General features: G+C 51.7%; 1 protein-coding gene across 1 annotated transcript in view; it reads left to right on the plus strand.

Moving 5' to 3' along the window:
• The window catches only part of MYLK4 (myosin light chain kinase family member 4), a 50,274-nt gene that overhangs the window by 10,695 nt on the left and 23,138 nt on the right, over positions 1–16,441 (plus strand). The window contains exons 2-7 of the mRNA XM_068994213.1: positions 6,346–6,528; positions 6,620–6,793; positions 9,833–9,938; positions 13,792–13,885; positions 13,957–14,066; positions 15,165–15,306. Of these exons, the coding sequence (XP_068850314.1) occupies positions 6,346–6,528; positions 6,620–6,793; positions 9,833–9,938; positions 13,792–13,885; positions 13,957–14,066; positions 15,165–15,306 (809 nt within the window). The remainder of the gene's footprint in view (positions 1–6,345; positions 6,529–6,619; positions 6,794–9,832; positions 9,939–13,791; positions 13,886–13,956; positions 14,067–15,164; positions 15,307–16,441) is intronic.

The following is a 16,441-nucleotide window of genomic DNA, read 5'->3' on the forward strand; positions in this document are numbered from 1 at the left end:
CGCGCGGTGTGTAGGCCGGCTCCTTGGTCCCAGGACAGAAGCAGGGAAGGACTTCAGTGTCCGAAGCAAAGGCACTGACCAGGCACCTGGTTTAGCGTCGAGCTCGGCAATGCACAAAGAGGTAACTGCGGCTTGCTGTTGCCTCCTGGAAAATTAGGTTTCCTGATCCTCGTGAAGTAAAATGTGGCAGTTCCAGCACCCGCCTCTAACCTCGTCTCCTCCCCGTCATCACAAGTGCTCATCCCGTCTCTGAAGCACGTAAGGCAAGTTGCAGTCTAAATACAGAGTCTGCATTGCTGACAAGGTCTCAGGGGGAGCTGGACACAGCCCTACTCTGAGTAGAAGGGACCAGCCAACTAAACCTTTGGGCAGAGTCATCACAGACGAGTGTCTATCTCCAGCGTTCACATCACATTCCACATTCAGAGATTTCTCAGAGACGCCTTTTAAAGCCACTTTGCTTTGTAATATGCTTGCAAAACTTGCTGCCCTGGGGAAGCTGATCTCTGAGCTTCCCCTAAACCCAGGGGCCACACAGCCCTCCCCCTGGGGAGCGCCGGGCTCCCCAGAGAGCACAACCACCCCCGTAAGCCAGCTTCCCAGGGGGCTGGGCTGGACCGCCCGCCGCTTCCTCGGAGCGGGACACAGGAGATGAAGCGATAGAAGCGAACGTGAAATAAAAATTAAAGCGCATACGGAGAACACCACGTGAAACGGATCCTTATAAAACTGTCTGCGGCGGGGAGAAATCAAAGGGTTTTATTAGGTGATGAGAAAATGCTGTAAACTTCATGTGAAAACATTCCAAGGTCGGGTCTTGTGTTGCATAAGAGAGGAATTATACTAAGTAAGACTCATTTTAATCAAATGCACATCAAGGAGCTCAAATCCCATTTGTACCTGGTTTGAAATTGGTTATTAACACACACACACACACACACACACACACACGTTCCACTCCTCAGCAACTTTGCAGGTGCTGTTCTGGGGACAGAGGCGGCCGCATTCACTTCTGTGTGAGGGGTGCAAACAGCTCCGTGCCTGGGAGCCAGTGTTCCCCACTGCAGCCAGTCTCCCCTCTGCTCACCGGGATTTGCACGGAGGAATTCAGTCCCTTGCGATGGCCACATTTTGACCAGGAAAAGAGGCGAGGATTTCACAGGAGAACCAGGGCTGTGGGTGGGAATGTGGGCTTTTCCTTGGCTCCTCCCTCTCCAGATTCCCTGCAAGATCCTCCTGGAGAGGGGTCTGCGGTCTGCTGGGCAAGCACCCCCAGACGCGTTCCTCCTGCGTCCCTGGTGGCCGGTGAGGAGGAGGCAGCGGTTTGCTAGATAATCCGTCCTGGGGAGGATGGAAGACCCTTGATGGGGGGAGGGAGGCGGCAAGGCTGAGGAGCACGGCCTCCCCAGTGTCGCACTGTCGTTCACGCTGCGGTGGGGCCGCCTGGGTGGTGAGGAACCGAAAAATCCTCCAGAAGCCAGAGGGGTGGGGCCGGGGTGGGCAGAGCCCCGGCTCCCAAACCTGGCAGCTCTTACAGTGCGCGGGGTGTGGCTGGGGCTCAAAATGCCAGTCTCCAACCCACCCCTGGGAGTTTATGAGGCGCTCGGGGGGACCCGGGCACTGAGCGCTTTCAGCCCCCCGCCAAGGTGGTCGAGAAGCAGCAGGTCAGAGCGAAGGAGGGTCTGGGCGGGTGAGAAGGCGGAGGGCAGCCGGGCAGAGTCCCGTTGGCGGCTCCCGGGAAAGGACAGCAGCTAGGGGCAGAGGGCCCAGCGGTTTCTGCTTGGGAAAGACCGGAGAGGTGGTGGAGGGACGGAAATAAGAGAACGTGAACCTCTTTAAGGCGTCTGAGGTGAGCGCGCCCGTCGGCAGTAAGAGGGAAAGTGAGGTCTGTGTGGCGCACGCGCCCCGTGTGCCTGGACCTTAGGGTGCTGTTGCTTAGTCGCTCGGCCCTGTCTGACTGTCTGTGACCCCGCAGACTGCAGCCCGCCAGGCTGCTCTGTCCATGGGATTCTCCAGGCAAGAATACTACAGTGGGTTGCCATTTCCTCTCCAGGGGATCTTCCAGACCAGGGATCGAACCCACATCTTCTGCATTGCAGGCGGATTCCTTACCACTCAGCCAGCCCAGATCTTTAGGAGAAGAGTCGTAATTTATTCCCGATCAGTTCTAACCAGTTCTTTTAAATCGACAAAGGCAGGCTGGAGAGGAGAGTGGGAGACAGTGTGTATTTTCAGCAGTCTGAGTCTCTAGTCCACAACCCGGCCCCCAAGGAGGAAGGGCAGACCAAGGGTTGGCCTCTCCCAAAACCCTGGGTCTTCACACGCCTGTTCAGGCCCACTGGCGGCCCACTGGGTCACTCAGCCGTAGCAGGGGCTTTGGGGATGAGAAAGCGTGTGCATGCTCAGTTGGCTCTTTGAGATCCCATGGACTGTAGCCCACCCGGCTCACGGGACTTCCCAGGCAAGAACACTGGAGTGGGTTGTCATTTCCTCCTCCCGGGGGTCTTTCCAGCCGAGAGACAGAACCCGAATCTCCTGCGGCTCCTGCATTGGCGGGTGGACCCTTTACTACGTGAGCCGCCTGGAAGCCCAGACAAAACCTGCGAGTGTGTAAAGTAAGTCAAGTCTGTAGTCCGTGACGAGTGGTAGGGGAGCGCGTCTGAGCAGGGCTGGCCCCACCCACCTTCTCTCGCGTAGGGGCAGTGACCCAGGCAGTGTGCTGCCTGTTTACAAAACTGCTGATTCATCTTGTAATCAAATGAGGGTAAAATCACCCAGGTCTCTGCCCTTGACACAGGCTCCCATTAGGCTTTCCAACACCGTTGATTCTGGCCTCTCTCTTGACACACACCTGGGAGCAGTCCTCTTTCCTTGGTGGACACAGCAAGAGGCTTTGGTCTTCCTGGCAGGGTCGTGTTCTCGTGTGACTGTCGGACTGTCCCTGACGTTTTCTGCAGTCCAGGGGGTGTCCGCCCACTAGCTCTGAGGTCCAGGTTGGCACTTCCCTCCCAGGTTCGGTCCTGCCCTGTCCTGCCAGGCCCGGCACATCGCTCAGCGGGTCGTATCTGCCGGGGGCTGTAGGAAGTTTTCTTCCTTAAGGTCCAGGGAGTTTGCATGTGTGCCAAAGATGAAGAGAACCAGATTTCTCCTACAAATGGTCTCTACAGTCATCTTCCAGGAGCAGGCGAGGAGACCGAGTTTCAGTATTTCTTGTGAAAATTCTTTCTTTTATCTTCTTTCAGGCTCTGTTTTCCTCTCGCCCCTGTGAGGAGCCTAACCAAAGTTTAACCATTTAACATCGCAGCTTTCATAATTTTGCTTTCGTATTTCTAAGGCATTAGGTTAAAGTTACCCAGAGTGTTCACCTTGGCACCTCAATAGCAATAATATACCCTCAGCTCAGCATATAGGCAGTTAGTTTGGTCGTGTCCCATTGTGATGTTAAGAAAACAGTTTTCTGAGGCAGCTGCAATCCCCACACGCAGAGCCACGGCGATCCTGTAACACCAGCTCAGGGACGCAGACCGTCAGGGGCGCCCGGGGAGCCCGTCTTCAGTGGCGCAGCCTGATGGGGCTTTCCCGCCCTGCCATCAGCAGTCCGGAAACACGTCTTCCTTCTTGCGCGTGGGTTCAGCAGGCCCGCCGTGCGGTGCCACGGAGCGGAGTGCAGGGAAAGGTCTGTGCCCCGGGCGAGGATGGTGCACGGAATCAGAACTTCACCCTGAAGTTTCTGTTCAAACAGCAAGGAGACCTACAGCTGCTGCGTGTTTGCAGCTCGTCGGGTCCAAGCTCCTCTAGGTGTCAGTGTGACACAGGGAAACGGGCTATGACAGCCTGCGGCAATGAGGGGAGACCTTACACTATTCAGAGGGTAAAGCTCACCTGATACACCGCAGAAGGCGACACACAGCCTCGCCTGGAAACTGGTTCCCACCTTCCTCAGCGTCAGGAGCTCTCCTGTCGGTCAAGCCAGACCGTGGCACCCAGCGCGCGTCCTGGGGGCCCCACCACCGACATGGGGGCGTCCCTGGAGGCAGCGCCCGGGGTCAGCACGCCACTTTATCCATGTTGCATATTCTGATAGACTGGCGTCCACTGGCACACTCCAGTTTTCTTTCCTACGTCCACCTGTGTGTTTCCCAGCACATTCATGCCGTCCAGTATGAATCCAGAGATTTCCACTGCAGAAGAGATGCGTTGAAAGACAAAGCTACCACACATCTCAGTTCGTTAAACTACCTTATCTGACTCAAAGCCTGCATGAAATTCTCTCTCCTTTCTTCCATGTTGATTCTGATCTTCTGACTGATGAATGTTTATTTCTTTGCTTACTTGTCTCTATTTGATGCCGTTTTCTTGTAACTTTTTGTCTTGTCTCCTGTGGTGCTGGCTGTGTGGTAGACACTCCATCAATATTAAGGATATACCTGGCCTATAATCTTCCATTTGTTTTTTCAGAGTGACAGTGCAGCTGTAGTTAAGAGGTAAAATCCTGGTTCTGCCATTTCTGAATTTTATGTAACCCTGTGAAATTACCCAACTGTATTATAAAATGGAGTTCGCAGTATATGTCTCAAAGTGTTGCTATGAGGAACCAGAAATTAGTGATGTAATGTACTTAGAAACATGCGTGGTATGTAGTCAGTACTTAGTATATACCAGCCATCTCCGTCATCACCACCATCATCATATCCCTGAGTAAATGCCAGGGATTCAAAGATGAATCTGTCTTTTTGCCCACTTGAGCCCTACAGTCTAGCGGGAAGTGGATGATAAAAACATTAAGAAAGTGCTGCATGCTGCTTGGGGGATGTGCTGACCGCTGTGCTCGTACACAAGGGGAAGCTGAAGGATGGTCCTGGCTCTCACTAAAGAAGAAAGTTCCAAACTACCAGGCTCCAATCTCTTTCGGTTTCCCGCAGATTTACTAAACATGCCTCTGTGTTTGAAGGTCCTTATCTGAAAAATGGAAATACTCTGAACCTATTGGACTGCCCCTTGGATTTTGCTTAAAAGCACACTTGTAATTTGTCTTGACATCTATGACCTGCACTTACATAGTGTTTCATGCCTGCAAGTCACCCACAGGCAAAGTTTGCTCTTTCCAAATTGAAAAAAAAAAAAAGAAAAGACTGATTCTTTGAACATCCATAGAATCTCATTAATTTATAATGCAGAACTTGGGATAATTTGGGTGGACTGGGCTAATGTTGACCTTTTATGTGATATTGAAAAAGGGTTTGGCAAACTAGTTCAGAGAAAGCAGGACTGGGAGAACGCTCGTCTCCTTAGAAAGGGGCTCTGCTCTAAGCGGTGTAGAAGCCTCCTTTGTGAAAGCTTACTGTAGCCTTCTACTTTCTGATTTGCAAAACCCAGTCACATACAGTCTCTGATTTTCATTTGATTTACATGTGAACGATATCAAGACAGAAATAACAGAGGTCAAGGGTAACATACTCATTGTCAGTGTCCTTTAATCTATCCAAGAAGATGGGCCTTCTTCTACAAACAATGCCAGGGTTTTAGAAAACTTCTTTTCAAGTAGTTTGTTCGCTTTCAAGTGCTCCAGTTGCTACGGGGCTTCATTAATTCAGACTGTTCTGCCCTCTAAATGACTATTTGTTTTCGGTATTTTTGTCTGTTTGAATTGTGTAATGTAGTGGTTCTCAATCTGGGGTGAATTTGTCTACCAGACATTTAGCAATTTCTGGAGGCATCGTTTTTGGATATTTCACCTGGGGGTTCTGTGGACATCTGGTGGGCAGATGCCAGAGATGCTGCCAAGCGTCCTGTAATTCTGGAGACATTCCCCACAATAGAAACTTCTCCAGCCCCAAGTGTCAGGAGTCCTCTGGTCAGCAGAGCCTGCTGTGATGTGTGACTCACATTGCTGATTACTGCGTCGTGTCCCCACAGGCGAAGGAGCAAGCGTGGTCACTCCCTGGCCTGCAGGAGACAGCACCTGCCGCCGGTGAAAGGACAGCGGCCCCCGCAGGTAACCTTTCCGTGAGATTAGATGTCGATGAGTGAAGGGAGCGCTGGCACGCAAGGCCTGCCGTTGTTCTCATCCAGAGGAAGTCACTCTTTCGTGAGGGCCTGTGTTGGGTCAAGTGCTGCTTGAATACCTTTATCTGATTGGCTTTGGGCCCTCCTCGCCGCAGGCCAGAGAATCTTTCGGGGCTCGGCCCTCAGCCCATTGGCCATGTGCTCTCCTGCTTTGCTTTCCAAAGCTCGTATCGGCCGATAAAGAGAAACCTGAATAGAGGTGCCATTCTGTGAAGCCAGAACGACACCGGTCGCGTGCGCCCATCATTAAAATACTTTGTGTCCTGTGGTGGCTTTTAGAGAGATCTTCCCAGAAGAACCTGCCCTCCTCTGAGGAAGAAACGTTTAACAAGCTCGACGAGAAGCAGGCTGAGAAGACCCCTGCGTCTCTAGCTCGGAGAAATTCCGCCACATTTCAGACAGAAAGACCCCACGATGAACCAGGAGACTCTGCCCTCAGAAATTCCGCAGAGCCGAGAGAGAGTGAGGACGGAAGAGACATTTCATGCCCAGGGAGGCTGAGCCGACAGCACGCTCACAGCTCTGGGGCTGAGCGAGGCTCTGCGGATAAAAGTGAATGTCTGGTGTTCAAAGCGGAGGAAAAGGGGCTTCGCTCTGAGGGAGAGCCTGGTGAAGGAGGAGCTGAAGAAGACGGAGGATCCGAGATGCCACACAGATCAGGGCCGGCCAGGAGTTCACGTAAAGAGCAGTGTGTTGATAGAACTAAGGGTGGTCAACCCCACGAAAGGTAGGGTTTACAGCGTTCGCATCCCCAGCCTCCGTTTTCTGTAGATCTAGGTGCCGTTGCAAAAGGCCACACTGAAGGATAACTGGAGGGACTCTTCAAAATGACGGTTTAGAAGCTGCTTCCCCAGTGGTGTGGATTTTTCTTGCCATTATTTCTTCTTCTTGCTGTGACATTTTCAGGCAATTTATCACTTTCTATGTCTCCTTCCAACTGACAGACAGATACGGTGATTGCTAGCGATCACATCTTATATTTTCTAAACATCAGGTAAAAGTTTCTTATTCCCAACAACATAGAGCACATCCTTCCTGAGATCAATGACTGAACGATGATCAGATTTTGATCAGATGGTACCTTCGCTGCTTCCCAAGCACTGTGAGGACTGAGTTCGAAGCAGGTTATTTAATGCTTCGTCCTCATCTGCGAAGTTTCACATAGAAATTCAGGCAATTACGCAGCTAATTAAAATGAAAGAATCAATGCTGTGATCAACCAAGAATCTACTTGAAACAAAGAGCACCCAGATCCAAACATCTATGGTGTTTTTTAGGGATTAAAGATATAATTCTTATTTCCTTTTTGAATAATGCATTTTGGAAGCTGTTTGTAGAGAAGTCTAATTTTTCAAGAGTTAAATGTAAACACTAATGTTCACAAAGGAAGTCCATCCCTGAAGAGATGGGTTTAGTAGAGTCTGGAGGTGTTGGAAAGTGGACATTAGGTCAATTCTTTCACCAGCAGAGGCTCCTCTCGCTGCTGGTACTATTCAGAGACCATTGCTTTTTTTTTTTTTTAATTGCACTTTAATGCGATGGTTTCCCTCTTCTTTAAGGAAGAAAGTGAAAAATGAAAATCAAATTAGTTAGGGAGTCATAAAATGACTGCTTGTAAAGGGTCTGGGGACTAACTCGGGTTGCCATGAGGTCGTTAGGGAGCATCTCTAGGATGTGGGCCATCTCCAGCTACTTGGGACGATGGGGTGCACGCAGCTCCATCTCACCCCAAACTCTGACATTGCCAGCTCCCTGTCTTGAAGCTTGTCCCATCACTAAAGCATCGTCGCGAGGAAGCTTTCCTGCTCCGAAATGTGACCATCTGAGAGTTTTCTCTTGGGAACGTTGAGAGCTGTGGCTGGATTCTATTTTCCAGGAGGGTCAGCTCTGTAAAAGCCACGCCCCCGTCACGAGCCGTGGGAAAGGCAGCGACAAGACCCGTCTTGCAGAAAGCTGATCCAACAGAGGCCTCGGGAGGCGGGAAGAGGAGAGGCAGCGAGGAGAGCTTGGTCCAGGAGGAGGACAAGAAGAGCAAGATAGACATGGCGAGTAGAGGAGCTGGGGGCCCGCAGAGCACACTGCAAGCCGGCCGTGCTGTGGACTCCCTGCAAGGCAGAGCCCCCGCGCCCTCTGGAGCAGAGGCCCCCAGGCAGCAAGCTCTGGAGACGCCCCTGGGTAGGAAATGGCTTTGGTTCCAGCCCTTTAAAGCATCTTAACCTTTTCCAGCAAGCATTTCTGACTAAATGTCACTTAGACTAATGTCCCGCAGGAGACCTTACAACGTATCGATACCGTTTGTGTTTGAGACTCCACCACCGTTTTGGGGGGCGGTGAAGAGACAAGTACCACCATGAGGAATCTTTCCTAGCTTCTTCATTTTTCAGTGTATTTATGGTGTGAGAGGAGAATGTCCTCATCAGATCAGATGCCCAGAGACCAATGTCATTATCTGAATCTTAAAAAAATATGAACTCTTGGCAGAGTGCCTAGCACAAGATAAGTGTTTCAGGATTACATTCTGAATAAAAGCGAATTTCTAAAAGCAAACTTATTATCGGCTCACTCCCCCCTGTACCCTTTGGACACATGTAAGAAGCTGCATGCAGTAGGTGATTAAATAATGAATAAATGGAGAAATGAATAGGTTCATGGCAAGAAAAGTTTTACAGTAACTCTGGAAAAGTGAAAAGTGTACTGGAAGAATATGAGTAAGTAACTATGTATTTCAGGGCCTTCCAAGCTGGTGCAGTGGTTAAGAACCTTCCAGCCAATGCAGGAGACACCAGTTTGACCCCTAGGTCAGGAAGGTCCCTGGGGGAGGAAAAAGCAACCTACTGCAATTGTTGCCTAGGAAATCCTACGGACAGAGGGGCCTGGCAGTCTGCAACCCATGGGGTCACAAAGAGTTGGACACAACTTAGCAACTAAACAACGAAGTGTGTAAGAAGAGACCTACTATAGACTGGGGGTGAAACGCTCAGACTGGGAGGCCGAAAGTGGGGGAAATTTGTGAGCTGGAGAATATGCACTTGGCCAGTGTTACTGGGTGTTTTGTTTCTAGTCAGGAAAGATTCATCTTTGAGCTTTGTGCTTAGTCGCTCAGTTGTGTCCGACTCTCTGTGACCCCAGGACGGTAGCCCACCAGGCTCCTCTGTCCACGGGGATTCTCCAGCCAAGAATGCTGGAGTGGGCAGCCTTTCCGTTCTCCGGGTGATCTTCCCAACCCAGGGATCAAACCCAGGTCTCATGCATTGCAGGTGGACTCTTTACCAGCTGAGACACCAGGGCAGTCCCTTTAAGCTTTAAATGTGTCTTAAATAAAGGCCAAAATATTTTGGAAAGTCATGTTTAGTAATATCAAACGTTTCAATGATGGAAGAAATTTTTCATTTTTTTCCCTCTCTATGTTAATTAAAATTGTGGACTTTACCAGTTGTGCTTTTAAAAAAAATGGGTCAAACAGTGTCAGGGGTCTGAGTGTAAGTGACTCAGACTTGGAAGTATTACCTGTTTGGGCATTATATGGAGCTCTTTGATTGTTTTATTGTTTCTGAAAGCTGTCCCGGAGAAGGTGGGAACTGAGGTCCTGACAACCTTTCTCAAAAGTGTCAGGTGTCACCTTCATGATCCGCAAATCACGGAACGAAATGAAGATCTCTGTTCCCTGGATCTTTAGAAACCCAGGGGGCTGCTTGCGTTTTGCTTCTAAACGAGCACATTGGCACGCGGGCCGCTTCTCACCAGCCCTTCTCCTCTCGCCTCCCAGCCGACGCCCTGGCACCGCCCGCGCCCTTTGACCACCGCATCGTGACGGCCAGGCAGGCCGCCGTCAACAGCTTCTACACCGTGAGCAGGACCGAGATCTTGGGAGGGTGAGTGCCGCTCCTCTTCAGCACCCTCTTGACAAGGAAGAAAGCGTGCTTGCAAAGACGCAGGCCTGTTTAAATTCCCACATAGTTTATCTTTCTATTTTTACTTTCCTTGGTTTTTGCACTGATTTTTCATATTTTTAAATTTATATTGGAGTATAGTTAATTTGTAACGTTGTGTTAGTTTTGGGTGTACAGAAAAGTGGTTCAATTACATCTATATATCTATTTTTTTCCGATTCTTCTCCATTACAGGTTGTTATAGAATACTGAGTAGAGTTCCATGTGCTATACAGTAGATCCTTGTTGGTTATCTATTTTATATATAATAATGTTTATAGGTTAATCCCGAACTCCCAATTCAGAGCCACGCCACCCGCCTTCCCCTTTGGTGACTGTGAGTTCCTTTCCTAGGTGTGTGAGTCTGCTTCTGGTCTGTAAACAAGTTAGTTTTCACCGTATGTTTGGCCCTCATATGTAAGGGACGTCACGCGGCCTTTGTCTGTCTCTGTCTGACTTAGTTCACTTGGCACGATCGTCTCTGGGTCTCTCTATGTTGCTGCACATGGCATCATTTCCTTCTCTTTATGACTGAGTGATATACACAAGCTGGAATCAAGACTGCTGGGAGAAATAGCAATAACCTCAGACATGCAGATGACACCACCCTTATGGCAGAAAGTGAAGAAGAACTAAAGAGCCTCTTGATGAAAGTGAAAGAGGAGAGTGAAAAAGTTGGCTTAAAGCTCAACATTCAGAAAACAAAGATGATGGCATCCAGTCCCATCACTTCATGGCAAATAGATGGGGAAAGAGTGGAAACAGTGTCAGACTTTATTTGGGGGGCTCCAAAATCACTGCAGATGGTGACTGCAGCCATGAAATTAAAAGATGCTTACTCCTTGGAAGGAAAGTTATGACCAACCTAGGTAGCATATTGCAAAGCAGAGACATTACTTTGCCAACAAAGGTCCGTCTAGTCAAGGCTATGGTTTTTCCAGGAGTCATGTATGGTTGTGAGAGTTGGAGTATAAAGAAAGCTGAACGCCTAAGAATTAATGCTTTTGAACTGTGGTGTTGGAGAAGACTCTTAAGAATCCCTTGGACTGCAAGGAGATCCAACCAGTCCATCCTAAAGGAAATCAGTCCCGACTGTTCACTGAAAGGACTGACGTTGAAGCTGAAACTCCAACACTTTGGCCACCTGATGCGAAGAGCTGACTCATTGGAAAAGACCCTGATGCTGGGAAAGATTGAAGGCAGGAGGAGAAGGGGACGACCGAGGATGAGATGGTTGGATGGCATCACCGACTCAATGGTCATGAGTTTGAGTGAACTCCAGGAGTTAATGATGGACAGGGAGGCCTGGCGTGCTGCAGTCCCTGGGGTCGCAAAGAGTCAGACAGAACTGAGCAACTGAACTGCACTGAATCTATATGCCACACATTTCTCATCCCCCATCTATTGGCAGACACTTAGGTGACTCCCATGCCTTGGCTATTGAGAATAGTGCCGCTATAGACAGAGGTGGACATGAAGAGGTTCATAAATGTTTGTCAGTCTCACCTGGAGAACCAGAAACATCATACACAGTTATTTTAAGTGATTTTAACCACTTCTGAAAACTGTTGCTGATGCCAGAAAGGCTGATGAGGTGACTATCTGCCGTGTTTCATCTGCTTCACTTCCCGCGTTGTCCTGTCCGGAGTGAGAGGAAAGCAGTGTGAGTCTCCAGGAGGTTTAGAAGCTTGAAGGCTGAGGAGCAAAGTGTAGAAATGCGTGAACGCTGTTTATCTCATGGCACATTAAAATTTTTTTTTTTTAATCATCACTGGTTTTCCATTTGCACTGATACCATGTGAGTTTCCATCATTCGTTTCAGTCGGTGACGTGCCCTCCTGCAGGACTTGCTGGCAGGGCATCCATGCATATCCCCTCCCTGAAGAAGGAGGAGGCGAGTCCACCAGGGAGGAGGGGCCTTCCTCTCCTACTTCAGCCACGACCCCCGGTGAGGTCTTGTGACTTCCAGGGTTGACTCCCACCAGCAATCTATGTAAAGTAAGAGGCAGAAAGCAGGAAGACTGTCCATGTATTCAACACATAGAAATTTACTTACAACCCAGGGAAGGCACGTGTGGCTCTTAGCGTGCGCGTTTCTGCCTGTGGTCAGGGGTGCGGCTGACTCTGCGAAGCCCCTCCTGGCTTTTCTAGTCTCATGGCTCCTCTGCCCTCCGTCACAGGACGCACCCGAACTTTCTTCTCCTCGGCCGGCTGATGGTGGAGAGGCCCCCCTGCCTGTGAGACGGTCGAGGGGGACGGGGCTTCTGGAGCAGGCAGCGGTGCCTGGACCCCCCTAGTTTCACGGCAAGCATTAGCTTATCAGGGTCTCGAGGCACGGGGGTGGCAAGCCAAGCCAGCCTCCGTTTCTCTAAAGGAGGAAAGTTATTTGCGGGAGCCGCTTTGGAGCAACCCCAGGGTTTGTGTGTGTTTCTGGTTGAGGTCCCTCGGTGACTCTCAGAGCCTCCGGGGCAGCGTGGGGTCTTCTCTGGTGGCTGCAGGTGTGGCCACCCGCCCACCACCCCGTCCCAGGCTCAGTGAGGAACTTAGGGGGGCAGTCAGCTGGGCGTGCTGGCCTCATCAGCAGGGACCTCCTCTCGGTCGGGGGTGAGTCGAGGTGCAGCCCCTTGTCCTGCAGAGTCGGCAGGGCCAACCCCGTGGGGCCGGGATCCCGGGGCCCCCACGCCGCGGCAGGCCCCCCATTTTCCCGGGGCTCCCTCCCCACCTGTGGCCTGTGGGGTGATTAGAGTTGCTGCTCACCATGGTCAGTTATTCCTAGCGTGAGGTTATCAGCCTGGCGGGCCAGCAGGGACCCTTGAGGCCACCTCCCACCCCAGGCCTTGCAGGGTGAAGCCTTTCAGAGGGACGGAAGGAGGTGCTGAAGCTGAGCAGTGACGTGGCACCACGGTTGGGCCAGGCCGATCTGGGGGCCATTGCTAATTAAGGGAAAAAGCCCTTTCTTAATGAGCAGCCACATCTGAAGTGCCTGGGGCTATGTTCCTGGGCTCTGCGAGAGAGAGCACGTCTGGATCAGTGCGTGGGATTGAGGTCACACTTGGCTGCGCTTACAGTAATGTCACCCCACCCCCAGCCCAGGACGCATCTGCTTCTGTGCAGGGAGTGTGGCTGAGGGGGGTGGGCTGGGGTGACCTCCCCCCAGCTCCCCAGCCATTTCACTAAGTTAGGAATCACAGCAAGCAAGTCAAACGAGAAGACTGCTTATGAGTGTGTATTTGGGGAGGTGGTGACGTTTGTAAGAAGCTGCCTTATGAGGTGCATTTATTTAAATTGATATCCAAGCTGAAGTGTGTAGTGTATGCTTTGATTAAATGTGTCTATATGCAATTTTGTGATCACTTCTTATTTATTTATATGCAGTTTCCAAAAATAATCTGACTTGCCCGACCAACAGCCTGTATCATTCTTATGCTAGAGAGCCTAGCTTGTTATATTCACATGCATTCAGAAAGATTCTATTTTCTCTATGAAAGAAACCCTCAAATTTTAGGGTGCATGAGAACCACCCAAGGGGTGTTGTGAAAATGCAACTTCTGGGGTCTTCCCCAGCCTTCCTGCTTCAGTAGGGCCGGGACATCACCCCCAGGAGACTCTGAGGCCAGTGGCTCCTATCAGAACTTGACCTGTTCTAGGAGATTTGGCAACAGCAGGGGCACGTCAGGCCTGCTCACTCAAGTCAGAAAGAGGGGTGCCGGAAAGCTTCAGTGCCCACTGGGCAGCAGCCAGAGCGGGGCCCTGGGGGGACAGAGCCTCATCCGGGCCACACCCTCTTCTCCTGCAGCGGACGCTTCGGCCAAGTTCACAAGTGTGAGGAGAAGGCCACGGGCTTAAAGCTGGCGGCCAAGATCATCAAGACCAGGGGCATGAAGGACAAGGTAAGGGCCACGCGGTGTGGACGCGGCGGGCTGCCGTCCACCCAGTGCTAAACCAGACCTCCCTCCCCCAGGACGACGTGAAGAACGAGATCAGTGTCATGAACCAGCTGGACCACGTGAACCTCATCCAGCTCTACGATGCCTTCGAGTCTAAGAACGACATCGTCCTGGTCATGGAGTAGTACGTCCCCCCCCCACCCCATCCTGTGCGCACATCCCCAGCACGCCGCCCTGTCCTGCCTCCAGCTGGGCCCTGCTGGACCCCGGGATGCTGACCTGCCTCCAGCTGGGCCCTGCTGGCCCCCGGGATGCTGACCTGCATGTGTCAGAACTGCAACCGCCGCGGGAAGGAAATTACTCAGGAAAGGGTCTCCGCGTGAGATTCTGTTGCTAAGCAGCAGGACGACCACACAGGTTTAGCTTCGTACGAGCTGAGCTGTCTGTCGAGGCCCCGGCTTAACTCTTGCTCTGGGTACCCTGGAGGGGTGAGCCTTGAACTGTGTCCTTCTTTTGACCTGGTGGCGAAAACAAAACTCATGTCAGACTCTTAGAAGTAGAGCTAAGAGGCTTCTGTTTAACATCACCTTCCTAGGGCCTTCCCTCGTGGTCCAGTGGTTAAGACTTCACCTCACCACGTAAGGGCTGTGGGTTCGATCCCTGGTCTGGCAGCTACAAGTCCCACATGCTTCGTGGCTAAAAAAAAACAAATATAAAACATAATTCATTAAAGACTTTAAAAATGGTCCACATCAAAAAAATCTTTAAAAATATTATGAAAAATAAAATAAAATCACCTCTATAGAAGCTTGAGTGTTTAGTTAGAAAGTGAGTCATTCCAGCCAACACTGAGTCTGTGTCTGTGACTCACTGCAGCTCCCCGCCCCCAGCCCCACTTCGGGTTTCGCTTGTCGCTGTGGAATAAGAGTCTTGGGGAGTGGAACAGCCAGCATGAGCTCCACACAGCACTTTATCGCCTAAGTCAGCCTGGCCTTCCCGAGGAGCCTGGAATTCCCTGCACCCCTGCCTTCCTAGCGTCCTCCTTAGGAGATGCCAGAGGAGGGCCCACCCGAGAGCGCAGCCCCTGCAAGGGAGGGGCTTTGAGACTTTCCCCCTGAGCAAGTGGTGGGGCTCCAGCGACGGCCACGCCATTAGAGGCATCCTATTGAGAAGGTAGAGAGACAGCTGCAGACGCGTCTGGTGGGCGGGTCAGCGGCGCGCGGACGCGAGGAGCAGGTGCGTGTCCGGGGCGCTGACGCGGGACTCGCCCCTCTCCCCGCAGCGTGGGCGGCGGTGAGCTCTTCGACCGCATCATCGACGACAACTGCAGCCTGACCGAGCTCGACACCATCCTGTTCATCAGGCAGATATGCGAGGGGATAAGACACATGCACCAGATGTACATCCTCCACCTGGACCTGAAGGTGGGTGCGCTTCCCCGGGGGTGCGAGCCTTTCCCCCAGGCGGACCCGTGGGCCCCACCGCGCGCCGGACGCCCGACTGGGAGACGGAGCCTGTCGCTGGGCATGTATTCGGGAATTTGAACACTCTGGACTCTTCGCCTCGTCTCCCTATTCTCAATTTCTGTCACTCCCTGGTATCTGCCTGTCTCCATCCTTAGGGACTGCCGTTCAGCGTCTTATTGTAAGTTGCTTATGTTAAAGGAGCTCACAGGGAGGCGGTTTCTACCATCACACCGGCCTCATCACCACCATCCTAGCTGCATCCTCTCGTCATCAGTCTGAGTAGGTGGGAGGGATTTTAGCTGACTCAGAGTTCCCTGGTTGTGGTCAAACTTCCCAGCTCTCCAGAATCCCCAGCAGTCCTCTAAAACCCTCCAGGAGACTCTGGACTTTAGGGGTTATTTTTCCACGAGCAGGCTAGAGCCGGGAGGAGGACGCTATGGCAGAATGGGACCCGGGGCAGCTGGGGGGAGGCGCTGAGAGGCCGAGGGGCGGAAGCGTGGTGGGTGGGGCTGGGCGCCTCCCCGGGAGCCTGCGAACCTGTCGAAAACAGTGGGGAGCCCACCCTCTTTCTCTTATTTGACGGCCTTTCCCTCTCGCGCTCTCTCCCGTTACGAAGTCCCTGTAATCGGACTGTGCGTAGTTCCGACCAGTGAAATATGGGCCCAGCACCTCCGAGCAGCTCTCATGTCCTCAAGGCACCTTCCTGTGTGGCTCAGCCGTTTCCTCATTTCCCTGTTTGCACAGTGGGACACTGAGATAAAATATACATTCTGTGGGGCACACCTTCTACGGCAGGTCATCAGGGGTCGCAGAGCGAAGTCAATTCAGCTTCCAACTAGGTTTCCACGTGCCTCGGTTCCTGTAACTGGCTCCTCTCGCCATCCTGATTTACACGCTTGCCTCTCCCATCCACAGAGCAGGGGGTCGCGGTCGATAGGATGACGCAGGCAGAGGTTAAAAGTCACTAGCAGAGCCCATGGCTACGAACCGGTTTGATAATGCACTTTCACGGAGCATTTTCATGGAGTGTAGATACTCTCCAAATATCCCTGAAGGGATTTGATTGGCAGCTGAAGCGGGGACCTGACCCGCC

The sequence above is a fragment of the Capricornis sumatraensis genome, chromosome 22, assembly GCF_032405125.1.
Source record: "Capricornis sumatraensis isolate serow.1 chromosome 22, serow.2, whole genome shotgun sequence".
NCBI lineage: Eukaryota > Metazoa > Chordata > Mammalia > Artiodactyla > Bovidae > Capricornis > Capricornis sumatraensis.